This window comes from Poecilia mexicana, unplaced genomic scaffold (genome assembly GCF_051168715.1).
Source record: "Poecilia mexicana isolate PSO_F unplaced genomic scaffold, ASM5116871v1 scaffold_7, whole genome shotgun sequence".
Taxonomy (NCBI): Eukaryota; Metazoa; Chordata; class Actinopteri; order Cyprinodontiformes; family Poeciliidae; genus Poecilia; species Poecilia mexicana.
The window spans coordinates 4,803,923-4,819,760 of NW_028263376.1; the positions used below are offsets into that span (position 1 = coordinate 4,803,923).

At 39.1% G+C, this 15,838-nt stretch overlaps 2 protein-coding genes across 6 annotated transcripts in view; both read right to left on the reverse strand.

The window, feature by feature from the left end:
- LOC106919606 (SLIT-ROBO Rho GTPase-activating protein 3-like) overlaps nt 1-6,852 on the reverse strand; it is a 37,195-nt gene extending 30,343 nt beyond the window's left edge. Inside the window, exon 1 of one of the 2 annotated variants that reach the window (XM_014990091.2) lies at nt 6,476-6,852. The gene's annotated coding sequence lies outside the window, so the exon portion shown is untranslated. The remainder of the gene's footprint in view (nt 1-6,475) is intronic. The other variant, XM_014990089.2, reaches the window with a different exon arrangement.
- A 1,516-nt stretch (nt 6,853-8,368) lies between these two features.
- Nucleotides 8,369-15,614, reverse strand: LOC106919608 (U8 snoRNA-decapping enzyme). Of its 4 annotated transcripts, XM_014990093.2 has the most exons (6): nt 12,745-12,844; nt 12,568-12,627; nt 11,988-12,119; nt 11,767-11,807; nt 9,107-9,353; nt 8,369-9,018 (listed from the first exon to the last, which is right to left on the reverse strand). In XM_014990093.2, exons 3-6 carry the CDS (start codon nt 12,117-12,119, stop codon nt 8,782-8,784), a joined length of 657 nt encoding a protein of 218 aa, XP_014845579.2. In that variant the 5' UTR covers nt 12,568-12,627; nt 12,745-12,844; the 3' UTR covers nt 8,369-8,781. The 4 variants fall into 4 exon arrangements, with proteins under 4 accessions (XP_014845579.2, XP_014845580.2, XP_014845582.2 ...); XM_014990094.2 differs by lacking the exons at nt 12,568-12,627; nt 12,745-12,844 and adding an exon at nt 15,519-15,614; XM_014990096.2 differs by lacking the exon at nt 12,568-12,627 and having other exon boundaries at nt 12,745-12,808.
- Nucleotides 15,615-15,838: the final 224 nt, after the last annotated feature.

The following is a 15,838-nucleotide window of genomic DNA, read 5'->3' on the forward strand; positions in this document are numbered from 1 at the left end:
TGTAAATTGCAGGTGCTGTAAATAACCATCCTCCACTGCCAAGAAGGAACTTTAATTGCTCAGTATTTTGGCCAACATGGACTCAATTGGTTCATTCACTTCCTCTACTTGCCAAACTGATTGGCCAGGATGAAATTCATTCTGATAAATCAAACTCAATAGGACAACTGAAGGGAGATAAGAATCAAGCAGAATTGCATAGGAAGGCAATGGACAGGCTCCACCAAACACTGTCCCTTTCCTTTCAGAAAATACACACAGTGAAAATACAATTTAAGTCACAGCCTCTGGTGTTTTGTGGAAGAGGTTAAAGTTAGAGAGGAAAGGCTGAGATGGTTTGGAGATGACCAGAAGATTCATGGATGTAACGATGGAAGAGTAATGATATGCAGAGAGTTGGTGTAAGTTGACTGGATGAAACTAAGTCAGATGAGCCACTATGGAGACCCTTAAAATGAGAAGAACAAAAAAAGAATCACCAGACCAGAAGAGGATGTTCAATCAAAACATGCTTTACTACTGAGAGAGATATGTGTTGCATCTTTATCAAAGCTACTACGTAAAAAATGCTTACACAACTAGAGGCCTCCTAGCCATTTATTGACTAATGCATGGCAAATCTTTAAGAACCTTAAAAGGTTCACCAGACTGCCCTTCAAAAGGCAGGGCACCTTGAAATTTGGGCCCACAGCAGGTTTCATTGACAGCATTTTTAGATTCACTTTGTTTCAGTGTGTGAAGACAAGAATAAGCAACATTTATCACCGGAAACAGGAAGCTCTGTCATCTTGTGGCACCACAGCTTTTCACTCCTGCGCAATCAGCAGAGAATTAGTCTGTTCCTTCACGCTTTCAGAAGCTATTTAGGCCTCTCATCTCTGCTAAAACACACACCGCCGGCACAAGTAGTTACAGTAAGCACTTAATACAGAACATGTAATAAATTTGGAAGAAGTTAGCTTGATATGGATTGGAAAACACTAAATATTTTTGCAAAGAACGGCATCATACTTGAGGCATAAACTGCCTCTTAGATTCAGACTTCCTCCCTGTCTGCAGCAGTTGATGCCAGGCAGTTTGTTGTGACATGCTTGACTTTTAATGCAGAGCAATACAAGCAATGTTTATGAAATGCATACCTGATGGTTTCAGTAAAGAGCAAACATGGGAAAAGAAAACCGAAATGAAACAGATGGGTCAGTGTGCCAGAGTAGGCAGGCCCACTGGACGCATCGATCTTTCGGGTACAGCTCAAAGCTTGGATTCTTCTTCAATATTGGAACACTCTCAAAGTCAGCTGAAACACAGAGCTTGATGATATCTGAATCTACTGTCAGTTTTGATCCTTATTTATACCGCGTAGAAGAATGAGTCAGTATCTCTCACAGCTGTGATGCACACACTGTACTATTAGGATATAAATACTACAAATATGCAGTTTCTTTCTTTTTTTTTTTTTTTTGCTGCTTTAGAGTTTGATTTCTGGTAGCTAGTTCATCGGTCCATTGTCAATCAAATTTTTGAATGTTTTCACTAAAGGAATACTGAACCATACATGCGTTTCATTAGGAACATTCAGTGCCTTGTAAAAGTATTCATGCCTCTTACATTTTTTTAACATTTTGTAATGTTACAAATACAGCTTGGACTTTAATGTGTAAATTCTGGTTAATTAATTAGCTAGATTTTAAGACATTGAAATTTTTAATGCAGTTAATCAAACTTTTTAAAATTTACATTCAATGGTCCAGAGAGCAGGAACTTTTGTATTTAGGTTTCTGGCACGCCCCTGAATCAGACACACAAGTGACATCCGCTAACAACATCAATGGACGACGAAGCCGCTTCTCTCAGTTCATTGGGGGTTAATTTTTGCTTTGATCCGATTGGACACTGAAAAAGGCAATTTTTGTGCTCAAAAATTGTCTAATAGGAATTAGCCTGTCAGTGAAGCTATTCAAGCCCAAAATTGTAGCTCAATACTAAACATATAACAGCCAGCACCCACTGCTAAAGTAAGCATACACAGGCCACACTTAGTACCAATCAACAACAATAAAACAATACATATCTTTGTTGTTAAGCTTATTCAATAATTTAGCCGCAAAAGTGTTTTTGAATTGAAAATATTGCTTATTTTGTCAAAATATGGTTTTCAATTAAAATGAAAATAAACACAGGGCCTGCAATTAACTCCATTTTAAAAAATGATCAAGACCCACCACAAGTTACAACCAAAAGAAGTATCCTTCAAAAAATGAAGGACATTACAGACAACACTCAGCACTTTAAGAAACTGTCATACAACAGAAGAGTGTCTTCAGTCAGAGACCAATTCAGATTTACTGTAATACAGACTGCTACAGGAGATCCTTCCCAACCACAGCCATCAGCATCCACAACAACTGTATGAGGAAAACTGCATAATAAGAGTAACAACATTTACTTTCTCCTGGGGATCAATTAAGTACTTTTTAATTGAGCTGAAGTGAATTGAGAAACCTGTTTGGGATTTTCGGTGACAGATCAGCACAAATGTAGCACATAATTGTGAAGTGAGAGGAAAATGGAAAACAAAACACAAATCCAAAAGGCTGCTATGCATATTCCTTCAGCTCCTATTAGTCTGACACCCAAAATAAAATCCAGTGCCATCAATTGACTTTAGATGTCACCTACTGAATAGAGTTCACTTGTGTGTCAGTGAATTTCAGTGTAAATCCAGTTGTTCTGTGAAGGCAACAGAGGTTTGTCAGAGAGCAATAGTGAATGAAGAGCACTGAAAAGACAAATATTTTTTCTAAAAAAGAAAAAAAACAAAAACAGCTGTTGAAACAAAGCCATAACAATATAATATTTACAGTTTGCAATGCACCACATAGGGAACCAGCAAGCATGTACGGATGAAAGAGCTCTAGCAGTCCCTCTAGGATTGTGCAATGTTTCTTTTTTTTGTGTGATTTTTGCAACTTAAAATAACTGATGTTCTGCACATTTTAGAAAAGCTGTGGTTAAAGTTGTGATTTTTTTTTTTCTTTATTTTTACCGTATCATGTTTTTGGAAAAAAAAAAGTTTAAGTTGCTGCACACAACCTTCCCAAAAAAGACAAGACTTTAATATAGTTAATGATTACAGTGCAAATTACATTTTCAAGTATCTTCTTGATAAAGCCTTATTACAAATAAAATCATGTCCTGAGGAGCAGGAGATCAATTCCATATTCCAAGTTGACATGAACTTCATACCCAGTATGCAAATCCTACAGAACATCTCCAAGTGGTTGTTGCAAAAACAAACAAAAAGGGCAAATGTTATCGCTTAGCATCACAAGCTTTCATCTCGGAAGTTAGATTTTCAAGAAATGTCGTGAAACAGGAAGTTAGATTATAATTGGGCTAATTACAATTGGGCCAAGGGGATTGGTCAAAATTCAGCAGAGTTGCAGTGATTGGTCAGAAAAGAAGGAAATACAGAAAACACCATGGGTATTGCAGGTCAGATTTGAAAAGCCGTGACAATTGGTGGAAATTGCAGCAAATTTTGAGAATGATGAGTTTATTTGTATTAGTAGTTGAGATCGCAACCTCCTGAAGGGACTCTCAAAAGCTGAACTTTCTGGTCTAGATTCAAAACATTGTGCGAAGGAAGATAGTCTGAACACCATCCCTGAAGTAAAACATGGTAGTGGCAGCATCATGCTGATTGAATGCCTTCTTCGGGGTTTGATGAATGGAGCTAAATACAAGAAAAATCTGTTGGAGGTTGCCAAGGGTGATTAATAAGATTTTTTATTTACTATTCATCATTTTCCTTCTACTAGCCAGTTATGCACTACTGGTCCGTCACATACAATTCCAGTAAAACACATGTAGATTTGTTGTTGTAATATAGTAAAAAAAAATATGAAAGGAGGATTTTTTTTTTCACTAAACGACCAAAGCTGGGTTGCAACTCCTGATCCAAATTTGGGGATAAACAGGGGCGCAGTAAAGGGGTGAAAAGTGATGACATTCTAGGGGCCCTGACCAGCAGGGGGCCCTCCACAGTTTAATTGTTTATATTTTGTTCACAGACATAAAATAAAAAAATTAAGGTCCTGTCAAATACAAAATTAATCATATTGTATTTTCAAATATTGTTTTTAGCAGTAAAAGTTTAATGTTACCCCTCCCAGACCAAAACACACATCCGTTTTTGCCCTGAACCCCCCTGGATCTGCATGAAATGGTTCGTTCCTGCTTGGAGCGCTTAACAGTGACATATGCAGCTACAGTCAGTAGAAGCTGCAGCTGAATACATCGGGGATTGTGGCAGTTACTATGCTGCTAAGAAAAGTTATAAAATCAGGTTTTCTAAAACAAAATAGAGAGAGGGAGAGAGAGAGAAAAAGGCAAGAGTGTTAATTTATAACCCAGTTTTTCTCCAAGAGAGATGAGTAGACTGTGAGATTATCAACCATTTAGCATAATTAGCTTAGCTACGGACTACTGTTTGCCTCCTTTTCTCTAGCATTTAATGAATTAAGGAAAAAAAAATCACCAATATATTCATATATTTGACTTGTTCCCTGTGCCTTTTACCACTTAACAGATTAGTGAGTGAGCAGAAGCTCTAACACACGTCCCTCCTGACCTGTTCTCTCCAGAGTGAAATTAAAGCTGCAGTATGTCACTTTTTTATCTATTTTTTTCACATATTTTTTAAAACTGTCATTATGTTGCGACAGTATGGTATGAGAGAATCTATTTCCTCTGCTTTCTCCCAGGGTTCTCTAGAAACAACCAGTCAGTGGCACGAGAGTTTTAGTGATGTCAATCACAGTCTCATATGGTGCTGCTCATCCTTCCTCCTCCTCAATTTGTGCCGTGCTGCAGCTAGCATAGCACAAAGCTGTGTAGATTCAAACTGTGAATGCTCAGTTTAGTTAGCATAGCCACCAATAACGGCAGGTAAACAGTTTCTTGTAATAAGTTGTTTCTCCACCATTAGCACATTTAGCAGTGAGTGAATGAGGCTAATTAACAGTGCTAAGAGCATCCTACTAGTTCCGATTGATTGCTTTGGTCAGAACGGTGCATTACTTTAGCCAGTAATAGTAATTCAGGAAGGAGATGGAGGAGATTGATTGTTTTCACAGATCATCTGTCTCATAGCAAACTGCTACTACATGGTGACCGCTTTAACAAATATGGAGAAAAAAATATTTTTTATTAAAGTTATGTACTGCAGCTTGAATAAAATGCGACTACATAGCATTTTTGAGAAGTCTGGATTGCTTCATGTGTAGTTGCACGTTGCTTTTGACTGTTGCTCATGGGGAGATACATTTCAGTATCTAAAACTAATAGAAAAAATGTAAGCAACCTACTAGCATACTGTATGCGGACTGTTGGATGTTAAATTCATGAGCAGTAAATATTGTGCTAATTATCAGTATTGGACCACAGAAAGCAAGGCGGTTGCAAGCCTTTAAAATTGTATTGCTTTTTATGGGTCAAATAGACTCAAAAAATTCTAACAGCAGCTGCGCAGGGGGGTCCAATCAAATTTTTTGTCAGGGGGCCCACAATTTCTGGCAGCACCCCTGGGGACAAATAAAAAAGCAACATCTTGAGTTTCCCGTTATGTCACAGATGCCACCACAACAGCTCGCAGGCTAACCGCCACATGAAGGAAGTGGGGCAGCTCCCAATAAGTAACACATGATGCACTTCATGCGAGTGCAGCAAAAAGGAGGCACATGCAGCGCAACAAATGTGGCTCATGGAAAAAAAAAAAAAAAAAGGAGGAGGGAGGGAGGACAGGACAGTGTTAGCCTGCAACCTTTTTGCCTTGTTGCTCTTTCAGGTCAGGGATTTAGATCTTAATAAGGTTGCTCATTATTATCCAGAGCATTTGTATGAAATCAAGGTGCACCATGATCTGACAACCGGGATTTCTGTTGTAAATTAGCTAAAAAAAAAAAAAACCCCAAAAAGCTAGTAATTAGTTTAATCTTTGAATATTGCAGTTTTTCTCCTCGTCACTGTTTCACGAGGGAAAGGCAGCAATTCGCAGCATGCGTTGCTTATCTGCATCTTTTGATTGCATGCACAGTGTTGATGATAAGGGCAGGGATTTAATGGGGAATTAAGGGCTCCGCAGAAAAACAAAACAACAGCAGCAGCGTGTTGAGTTCTATATGCAGTTTTTGTTTGCTGTGAATGTGACCATATGGTTAAGGCAGTGTTCACACAAAGGCCACAGGAAACACCTCAGGATAATTACACAAGCATGTAAACACACAGCCTGAAAATGGTGCACACGCATTACATAAGTGGTAAAAAAATAAAAAAATAAATAAAAAGTGGAAAATAGGGTGTATTTAGAAGGACTTTATTACAAATAAACATCTCTCACTCATACTCTGTGGCTCACACACGCGCACACACACAGGTTGTTATCATAACCAAGCAGCATGACAGCTGTACATACCTTACTTTGTGGTCCTCCTCTGCCTCTTTCTAGCTGTTCCTCTGCTCTTCTCTTATCATCCCTTGTTTTTTTGTATCACACACTTACGGTTGCGCACACACACACACACATTCACACACACACGCAGGCAGGAAGGCAGGCGTGCTCACACAGAGCGGAGTGTGTTTGAATCTGACAGATTTCTCCCAGCTCAGTACTCTTCTCTCTCATTTCTCACACACACACACGCACTCACACACAAACAGCCCTCCCCCTCCATCTTTCAAAATATGCCAGATAGCCTCTCCGCTCACGCCAGAGCAGCGTCTCTCCTCCCACTGCCGTACGCATCAGTGAGAAAGCCCCAACCCGAGCCCAAGCCACGCCCCCTCCCCTCTCCAGTCCCCCTCTCTCCTCTCCTCTCCTCTGGGCGGCTATAAATACCGCTGCTGCTATGAATACACCGTCTTTCTCCCTCAGCATCTCCCACTCTCCCTCCATCCATCCATCTATCCATCCTTCTTTTCATCCTTCCTTCCATCCCGCGCCTGCGCCACCGTTCCTCCATCTCTGCTTCAAAACCTGCTTTCTGACGATGACCTTGTGTTACCACAACAGCAAGATGCAAGTGATGGCGAAGGAGAAAGAAAGAGCGACGTTTCCCTGCAGACTTGGTTGTTTCTTTTTTTCAAGCCGCTCGTCTCTCCGGGTTTCCTGTCTGTTACAGCGGACGTGTTCCTTTTTTTTTCTTTAAACTCCTGACAGCTGCCCTTACAAATTTCACCATTTCTTCTTCAAAATATAGTCCAATCTGTGCACATTATGAATAGTTGCCTATGTTACTGCTGCTTTACAGCAACATAAGAATGGGGAAGCAAAATTTTAAAAAACAAGTGCCAATGTTCAGTGGATAGAATGTGAACTTTCAGTGCAATCAGCAGCATCCTGTCTTCTACTTCTAACCAGGGAATGAGGTTAACCAACATCTGGTTATGTGCACCGAGGGTGCACTTAGACGAAATCAAATCTTCGCCTGTAAGGTCGTATGGCATGGAATGGACATAATTAATCCTAGCGTTCATGGAGCGCTGGGGTGTAATAACTTCATACGTGAAACACGAAAGCAAGACAAAAGGCTTCTCTACCTGGCCTTTTGTTAGGAGACAAACATTTCTGCTGATGTGCCCCTCTGATGCTGGGAGATAGAGACAAGCCACAAGGCTCTCTGCACACAACCATATAGGGTAACAAGCCTCACATCTTCCGTTAGTCTTTCCGTTTGTCATATTCATTTTTTTTTGTTGTTAATGTTACTGAATTGAAGACATTGGCATTTCACCTGCATCATACTGCATTGCCAGGCACAAATGTTCCCCAACCTTTTCTCATGTTTCATCACATTTAAATCACAAGCTTCAGTTTATTTTACTAGAATTGTATGAGGTATGGCAACAAAGTGGCGTGCAGTGGCTTTGGGCCTCCAACAGCTTTTCACAAATAGCGACTGAACAAAAACTGTCCACTGATGATATCCACCATTGGTTTTAGCTGTCAAGTTGTCAATATAAGGCATTAAATCTTAAACGCATGTGTGATATGTGAAAGAAAAAGAGATGCAATGCTTTGCTACAACTTAACTCTACGAGAGCTAGATAACAAGGTCAGTAAAAGGTTTTCACTTTGTTTGGAAAAATGCACACATTGTTAAAGTATTTTGTAGATGCATATAAACTTTGTCCAAATTCTGTCCTAGGTTTGAACAAAATTATTCAAAGGAAAAACAACCAAGTAACCTAAAGGTCAGAAGTTTGATTAGACCTCAAAACTGAATAATAAATATTGGTATTAGTATTGGCGACATGAGCCCTGAATTTACTTGGTATCGGTTCGTTGGAGCACCGACTCTTCAAGACATTTTGTTTCACTAGATTTTTATTCATAGCAATGTGTAAAACCATATATTCCTTTCTGTTCATTTCAAAGTTATATTACTTTCTGTTCGCCTTTTCACATGAAATTCCAACAGGATCACTGAATACTGTGGTGGCAACATGACTAAATCTGGAAAGGTTCAAGGAGTAGCTGTACTGCTATAAGGCACTTCATTAAAAAAAAAAAAAATCCTGTTCAATGGAAGAAACAGATTGAAAACCAGATACCAAATTTGTCTCCATAAATGGTAAAGGAAATGATGAAGTGCTGCTTAAAAGCTAACGCACTGAAAACCAATGATGAGTCATCGGTGTGTATGTGGGAGCAACTGCAAGTTTCAGGGTCAAACTGCTCAGATGAGAGTTTATGTCAGGATGTGCACGTGCTGACGTGCTTTATGGCTGCTCCCCTGTAAGCTTAAAGGCCGCCTGCAGGTTCTGTGCGGACTCCGCGTGTGTCCTCTGGGAGCTCCTGAGAGCTTCCTGGAGGTCCCCAGGGGACACCAGGTGGAGTCGGAGCAGAGAGTTCATCAGCTGGGAGCGAGCAACGCCAATGAAAGAGTGCGACAAAAAGCATGAGAGGCCTCCGCCGGATTTTGTGGTGTAAAGAGGGACTCGGACCATTCCCAGCACCTGGATGGAGAGAGAAGAGGAAGAGGTGATGCCAGAGCTGAGCGCATCACCTGATCCTGCAAGTCGCTCGCCTTTCATTGCTCATTACCTCCAGACCGTGATCGGCTGCGGTGGACGCAGCTGCTTTCTCTATCTCCTGAATCTGCTCCTCTTCCATCTTCTTCACGTAGAAGTGAAGGATGAGGCGGGAGGAAGAGGAATAGGTGCCTGAACGAGGAGGGCTAAAACAAGACTCCACGTGATCTTCCTTAGAAACTGGCACAGCCACGCCCAACTCCTCCAGTAATTCCCTGGTAAGCCCCTCCTCCAGGGTCTCCTCCAAGGGGTTAACGAAACTAATGTGTAGAAAAAACGAGGGTCGACCATTACTCAATCGAAATGATAATGCAATCCAGTACTTCCACGAGACTCCAGAGTACACAAGACAACTGAATGATTCTTAAACAACAAAGCTTGTAAGGACTACAACCTACTTTACCTATTCACATCGTCACTTCATTGGTTAGAAAGTGTTTATAATAATACAAGGAATAGAAAGAAACAATGACAATATCGTAACTAAAAAAGCAAATAGAGTGCAGATTATTAAGGGAAAGTAATCAGACATAAAAACAATCTGAAACCAGGTTATTGCAGCTTTACACTAATTCCTCAATCAGAAGACTTCTGCTGTGTCTTTGTTGATGCAAAGACATAGTGCTGGTAACTGCAACCCCCCCTAATTTTCACTAATGAATATAGTCTTGCATTAGCACTAACAACACTTTAAATTTTGACATAAAACATGCGTGTAAACAAAGAACACTTTTGGTTCAAGTGTAGAGCCCGGGTCTACCCCAGAAAATCTGAGCTCACCAAGAAGCATGAGACACAACAAAACCTTTTGTTTATAGAGGTAAAAGAAAATGATGTGCAAAAAGGCTGCATACATGGCTGGATATCTGGGAAAACAAATAACTTTTTATCCATTTTGACCTTTCATTTGTACAAAAACTGTTTAATATTACTAAAAGCAATTATTTCTAAAACCTCAGACCTCAGTGTGTTTTAGGCGAGACCTTAAATCCACAGGTGAGCCTCCAATTACCTCACGTTAACCTAACCGGTCTGTGGAAGGGAACCCAAAAGGTTTGACCCAAGTCATACAGTTTAAAAGACCATTGTCCCTCATACTGAACAAATTTATATAAACTTCTGAATTCTAAGAAAGTTGCAAAAAAAAATCTCTAAAAATATTCTGACATTTAGCAAATAGGAATAAATTTGATAATTCCAACTGGCCTAAAACAAGAGAAGTTTAGTTATTATTTGCAAACATCTAATCATTTCTGTTATTTTCATATACCTCTATAAATAATGTTGGGTTATATAAATCTTCCTAAAACTTCATTAGTGTTCACTAAAAGTTCATTAGTGAAGTACATTTCAGCAAAAAGAAACTTCAAAGTGCTTTACACGATTAAAAAAACAAAAAACCTGACATTAAAGTGAGAAAATAGGGAAATTATTTCTTGGTTTGTTACATAAGGTCAAGATGTTGGTGAATGACGCACCAGCAACTGTCACTCCTGTAATTCACAGACAAAAGGACACAAGTGATTCACATTTAGCCGAATACTAATCGGTTTGATGAACAGTGTGTTAAAAAGGCTATAATAAGAGCCTTCCTATACAAAGGGACTCCTCATGCATGTCTGATCTTTCATAGTTCGTCTTTTGCCGCTTCAGTATTCTAGAGACAATGTGTGAAAGTTATTGCTGTGCTGTGAAAGATTGATATATTTATTTTGTGGTGGCTGCTCATAAAGATGGATTAGAATAAGCTAACTTGTTCACATTATATATAGAAATCTAAAACTTACATTTATTTTCCTATCTTCCTTACTACTTTGTCTTTATACATTATAGAACTTTGACTGGGCCACTCTATTGTATGAGTATTAGGGGTGGGAATAGTAAATGGCTTTGTACTTGTATAGGACTTTATCAAGTCCAGAGGACCCTAAAGTGCTTCATACAACATTCATTCACTCATTCATGCACACATTCACACGCTGATGGTGACAAGCTACTGGATAGTAGCCACAGCTGCCCTGGGCCAGACTGGCAGCTGCCACGCAGCACCGCCCCCCTGGCCTCCCCAGCAGGCAAGGTGGATGAAATGTCTTGCCCATGGACTTCGTCCCGACAGATTGGTGGGCGAAGTCCTACCACCATACACAAACTGTTAAAACTTTTAGCTTCAGGTTGGTGTTACAGAGTAAAATCTGCAAAAACCAGCCACCGGACAGACAGCTCTTCCCCCCCGGCTGCCTCTTAATTGAACACAATCAACCACTTACAGCCTGAGTAGTCAGCTACTCTACTGTAAAGCAAAATAAACATATCTGCACCATCACAATCTGCCTTTCTTTTTTCCTTTCTTTATTTTAAAAAATGGCTACACATACACATGCTGTTCCTTTTGCCCTTTATTTTATCTCTTCTAAAGTTGACATATTTATACTTAATGTCGATTTGCTGTGAGTGCTTGAAACCAAAGTCAAATTCCTCATTTGTGAAAATAATCATGGCCATAAAGCCGATTCTGATTCTTCTGGTCATTTTCCAGTCTACAAATTCTCCCAGGTGAGCTGTGGATATCTGCAGCTCCTCTAAAGTCGTTCCGGTTTAACACGACAGTTTGAGAGGCTGATTTATACTCAGGTTAAATTAAGCAATTTATAAACAACCATAGGTGAAACTCACCCACCAGGGAAGCCCAGCAGTCCATCAAAGCGCATCTGCATCTGTTGAAGGTGACAGAGGCCTGTCAAATACTCATGATGTCCATTCAAAGAGACACAGGGAAACGTGAGGAGGTTTATCTTAAAATAAGATGATGTCAATGTTTATATGCGATATAAAGGAGCTCATTTTGGTTCATGCACAAGGCTGTTAAAGAAAGTCACCACCCAAACTGTGCTCACCAGAACAATGTACCGGATGGGAATCCTGCCAAACAGCTGAGATGCCGTCTCAGAGTAGAGCAACACATGACATGCATGCCTGCAGCGGGTGCATTCCAGTGCTTCGTCCCTCGACATCTGGCCGCTTGCCATCTACAAGCACAACCACAAACACAAAGAGAATATTATCACATGCTGTCACACATCAGTGACTCCTGATCAACGTGTTTTGAGTAAATTGCAAAACAAGGGAACTTGCTCCTTTTTTTATCTGTTCTCCCTTCTTTCTGTGCTGGGTCAAAAGTCCTGACTGCAAGCAGCTGACCAGCCTGGAGAAACCTCTGTATTTAGGAGAAGTCATGGAAAGGAGGAAGTAGGAAGGTAGAGCTTTTTCTTACTTGATAGTAAGCACTTTGGCTCCCTCTGTCTGTGTGGAGCAGGTTTATAATTCTCTGAATTTTTATTTTTTTTATTACAGTTAAATAGTTTTGTTTTTGTGTATTACAATACACAAAAATTATTCAAATATACCATTGTTGATGGAAATATAATTTCACAAGTACTACTTTTAGCACAGTTTAATGTTTAAATCTGAACTAACCCCATAACAGAAAGGCGTCAGATCATCCCATGAAGTTGCATAACTCGGGTAAGCAACGATCTAGAAAAGTAAATAATATATTTAATGGGCATTTGTTAAGAAGCAATAATATTTTCTGTAACGTTTAAGTTCTAGAATGTGGGTATGTGATCCTTTTGTTTGTGAAATGTTTGTTACCTTTTTGGGTGTGTCCTTGTAGCGGCCATATTGGAACCTACCAAAGAGGAGGCCCACCTCAAACCCAGCACTTTTATAGAAAGAGCCATGTTTGCTGGAGTTTGATTGGCTAGGTAGTTAATTGAGAAGGCGGGGACAACAGTATATAAGAAGACTGAAAGCTGAGAAACTGAAAGCTGGGAGACTGCTAGAAAAGATGCCATTTTGTCTTGTGAGTGGATAATGCTATGCTGAAGGAGACCTAATAAATCACCTTTATGTATGCTACAGCCAACTTTGCTGAGTTTTCCTTCCACACCACACCTCTCTGTGTATTACAAACACAAAAATTATTCATATACCATTGTTGATGTAAATATAATTTCACAAGTACTACCTTTAGCACAGTTTAATGTTTAAATCTGAACTAACCCCATAATAGAAAGGCGGCAGATCATCCTATGAAGTTGCATAACTCGGGTAAGCAACGATCTAGAAAAGTAAATATATTTAATGGGCATTATTTCTACTTCAGAACATATTCACTTTATTTCATTAAAGTTGACAGTAGATAATGTTTTCATGCTATAAATAATTTATTCTTCCACCAGGATGATAAATAACTGAGTTCCACGATTCTGCACAATACTATAAGGTACCCTGCACATCCACTTTAGCTGTACCAACAGATGAAACCAAATATTTTTGATGGTTGAACTGAAGATATTAATATTAATTTGTCTGTTTGCTTAACTTCAGAATAATGACATTTTTTTTTAACTTTCTTTATAGTGTTTTAAACTGTATGACGTAAATCGAATGTATAGCTGGAGTTCTGATTCCAGAACTCCACCTGTCAGTTCATGACAGTTCTGTCATGAACTGGTAGAACTGACTCGGGTTTGGCCTACATCCAGTGGCGCAAAAAGGGGATATGCAGCGCATGCAACGCATAGGGGCGCACCACTAGAGGGGGCGTCAAAACCCGTCTGGAGGGGGCGGCGCGCCGATTGTGTTTTCCCATATACTTCAGCTCGCCTTACGCTCCTTAACTTAATTTCATGTCCTCTAATTATTAAAAGTAGATGCGGTTGAGGGTCAAGAAAACCCCCAACACCCTGCATATGTACACTTAATAAGTACAATAATTGAAACTTCAATAAAGGGGTTTTCTTGACCCTCAACCGCATCTACTTTTAATAATTAGAGGAAATGAAATTAAGTTATAGACAAACAATTTTGTTAAATAACTGTTTTCACATGTTGATGTATTAAGTTTTGGCTAAATACATTTTTTTTTATCAAAACATACAAATTATAGTCATGATAAAAATGTTCATTAACACTCAAAATAAGAATATTAATGTTATAATCACCACTGTTCAGAATAAGTCTCACAGCAATGTCCAACCTCATGCAGTAGACTGCCGCAGTGGAAACAGGAAAATCCACAACCACTTTTGCTAGGAGTTTTTTCTGCAAACTGAAATAAACAGCTTCATTAATGATTCACATTTTAGGTAACAAAGAAAAATAATTCACTATACATGTCCATTTTATGTAGGAGGAACATATTATTTCAGGTGGCTGAAAGAGCAAAAATATTTTGTTCCCCCATCCTAACTTTGGCAAAAAAAGAGCTAATGTTTTCAAACTTGCAGGATTTGTTCTTGTTGATGAGTGGAATCAACACATTAAAAGACTTGCAGGTAAATTAATTTGTTTCCATTTTATGTAGGGGGAACAGATTTTATCAGGCGGTTAAGATATTTTGTTCCCCCATCCTAACTTTGGCAAATAAAGAGCAAATGTTATGAAAATCACAGGATTTGTTGCTGATGATGAGTGGAATCAACACATTAAAAGACTTTGTGGTTAAATTAATTTGTTTCCATTTTAAGGGGGGGAACAGATTTTATCAGGCGCTTAAAATATTTTGTTCCCCCATCCTAACTTTGGCAAATAAAGAGCTAATGTTTTCAAACTTGCAGGATTTGTTGCTGATGATGAGTGGAATCAACACAGTAAAAGACTTGCAGGTAAATTAATTTGTTTCCATTTTAAGAGGGGGAACAGATTTTATCAGGCTGGTGAAATATCCATTCTCTCCTCTTCTCCCCCTATAACTTTGGGAAATATAAAGTAACTGTTTCCAAATTCTCAAAAATTATGTGTGATAGCATACTAGACATTTCCTTATTTTCCTTATTTTACATTAGAACGGGATTGACCAAAAAGTTTACACTCTGATCTTTTCAGGAAGTCTTTATTTTTGTGCCTTGCTATCAGCCAGCTTCCCTCCTCCTTTATCAGAAATGAAAAATTATAAATGCACACTTCGTGTTGGGAGCCTGTTTGTTGACTCACTTTTATTTGTCAGGCTTACGAGACAAAAGCTGAAAAAAAAAAAGATCGATTCTCTTCGCGTTTAAAATAACACAAAACAGCGTAAAAAGACCTCCACACAGGACTTCGTTTATTTATGTATGCATTTTTATTTTGATTTCTGCCGATTAAACTGAAAGTTACAACATTGACATGATTATACGAGTAGTTTTTACCGAGAAATCGATCAGAAGCGCCGTGAAAATGGTCAGATCCGCCGGATCCACTTCTCTGGCTGCAATGCGCGCTCCCGACACAGGGGGAACAGATTTTCACAGGGGAACAGAATTTCTCACAAGACCTGAAATGAGTCTTTTTATGCAGTCAGTATATTTGCTTGTGGTTTTATTTGAGTAACTATTGGAATAGTGGAAATGCAATTAATAACGCACCAAAAATGAGTCACTTACGTCACAGGCTACCGACTTTTCTTCTTGTATGATGTAGCCCAAGCAAAACTGCTGTATCACCTTTTGTCAGCAATATTACACTTCACACTACTTTTGTTAGTGTAAAGACTCGATTGGTTGTTCTGTTTTACGTTGACCCATCGCCATTGGCTAGTGGAACATATATGTGAGGTGCTGCATTCGAAAGAGACTGTAATTTTGGCTTATTATTTTTAACGAAACATTGAAACATTCTTTATTGCCTCAACGTGACATTAGCGTAAGGATATTTGTAGCACCTTTCAACTACTCTGTGGTCACATATTTTTCCCTGACCTTTG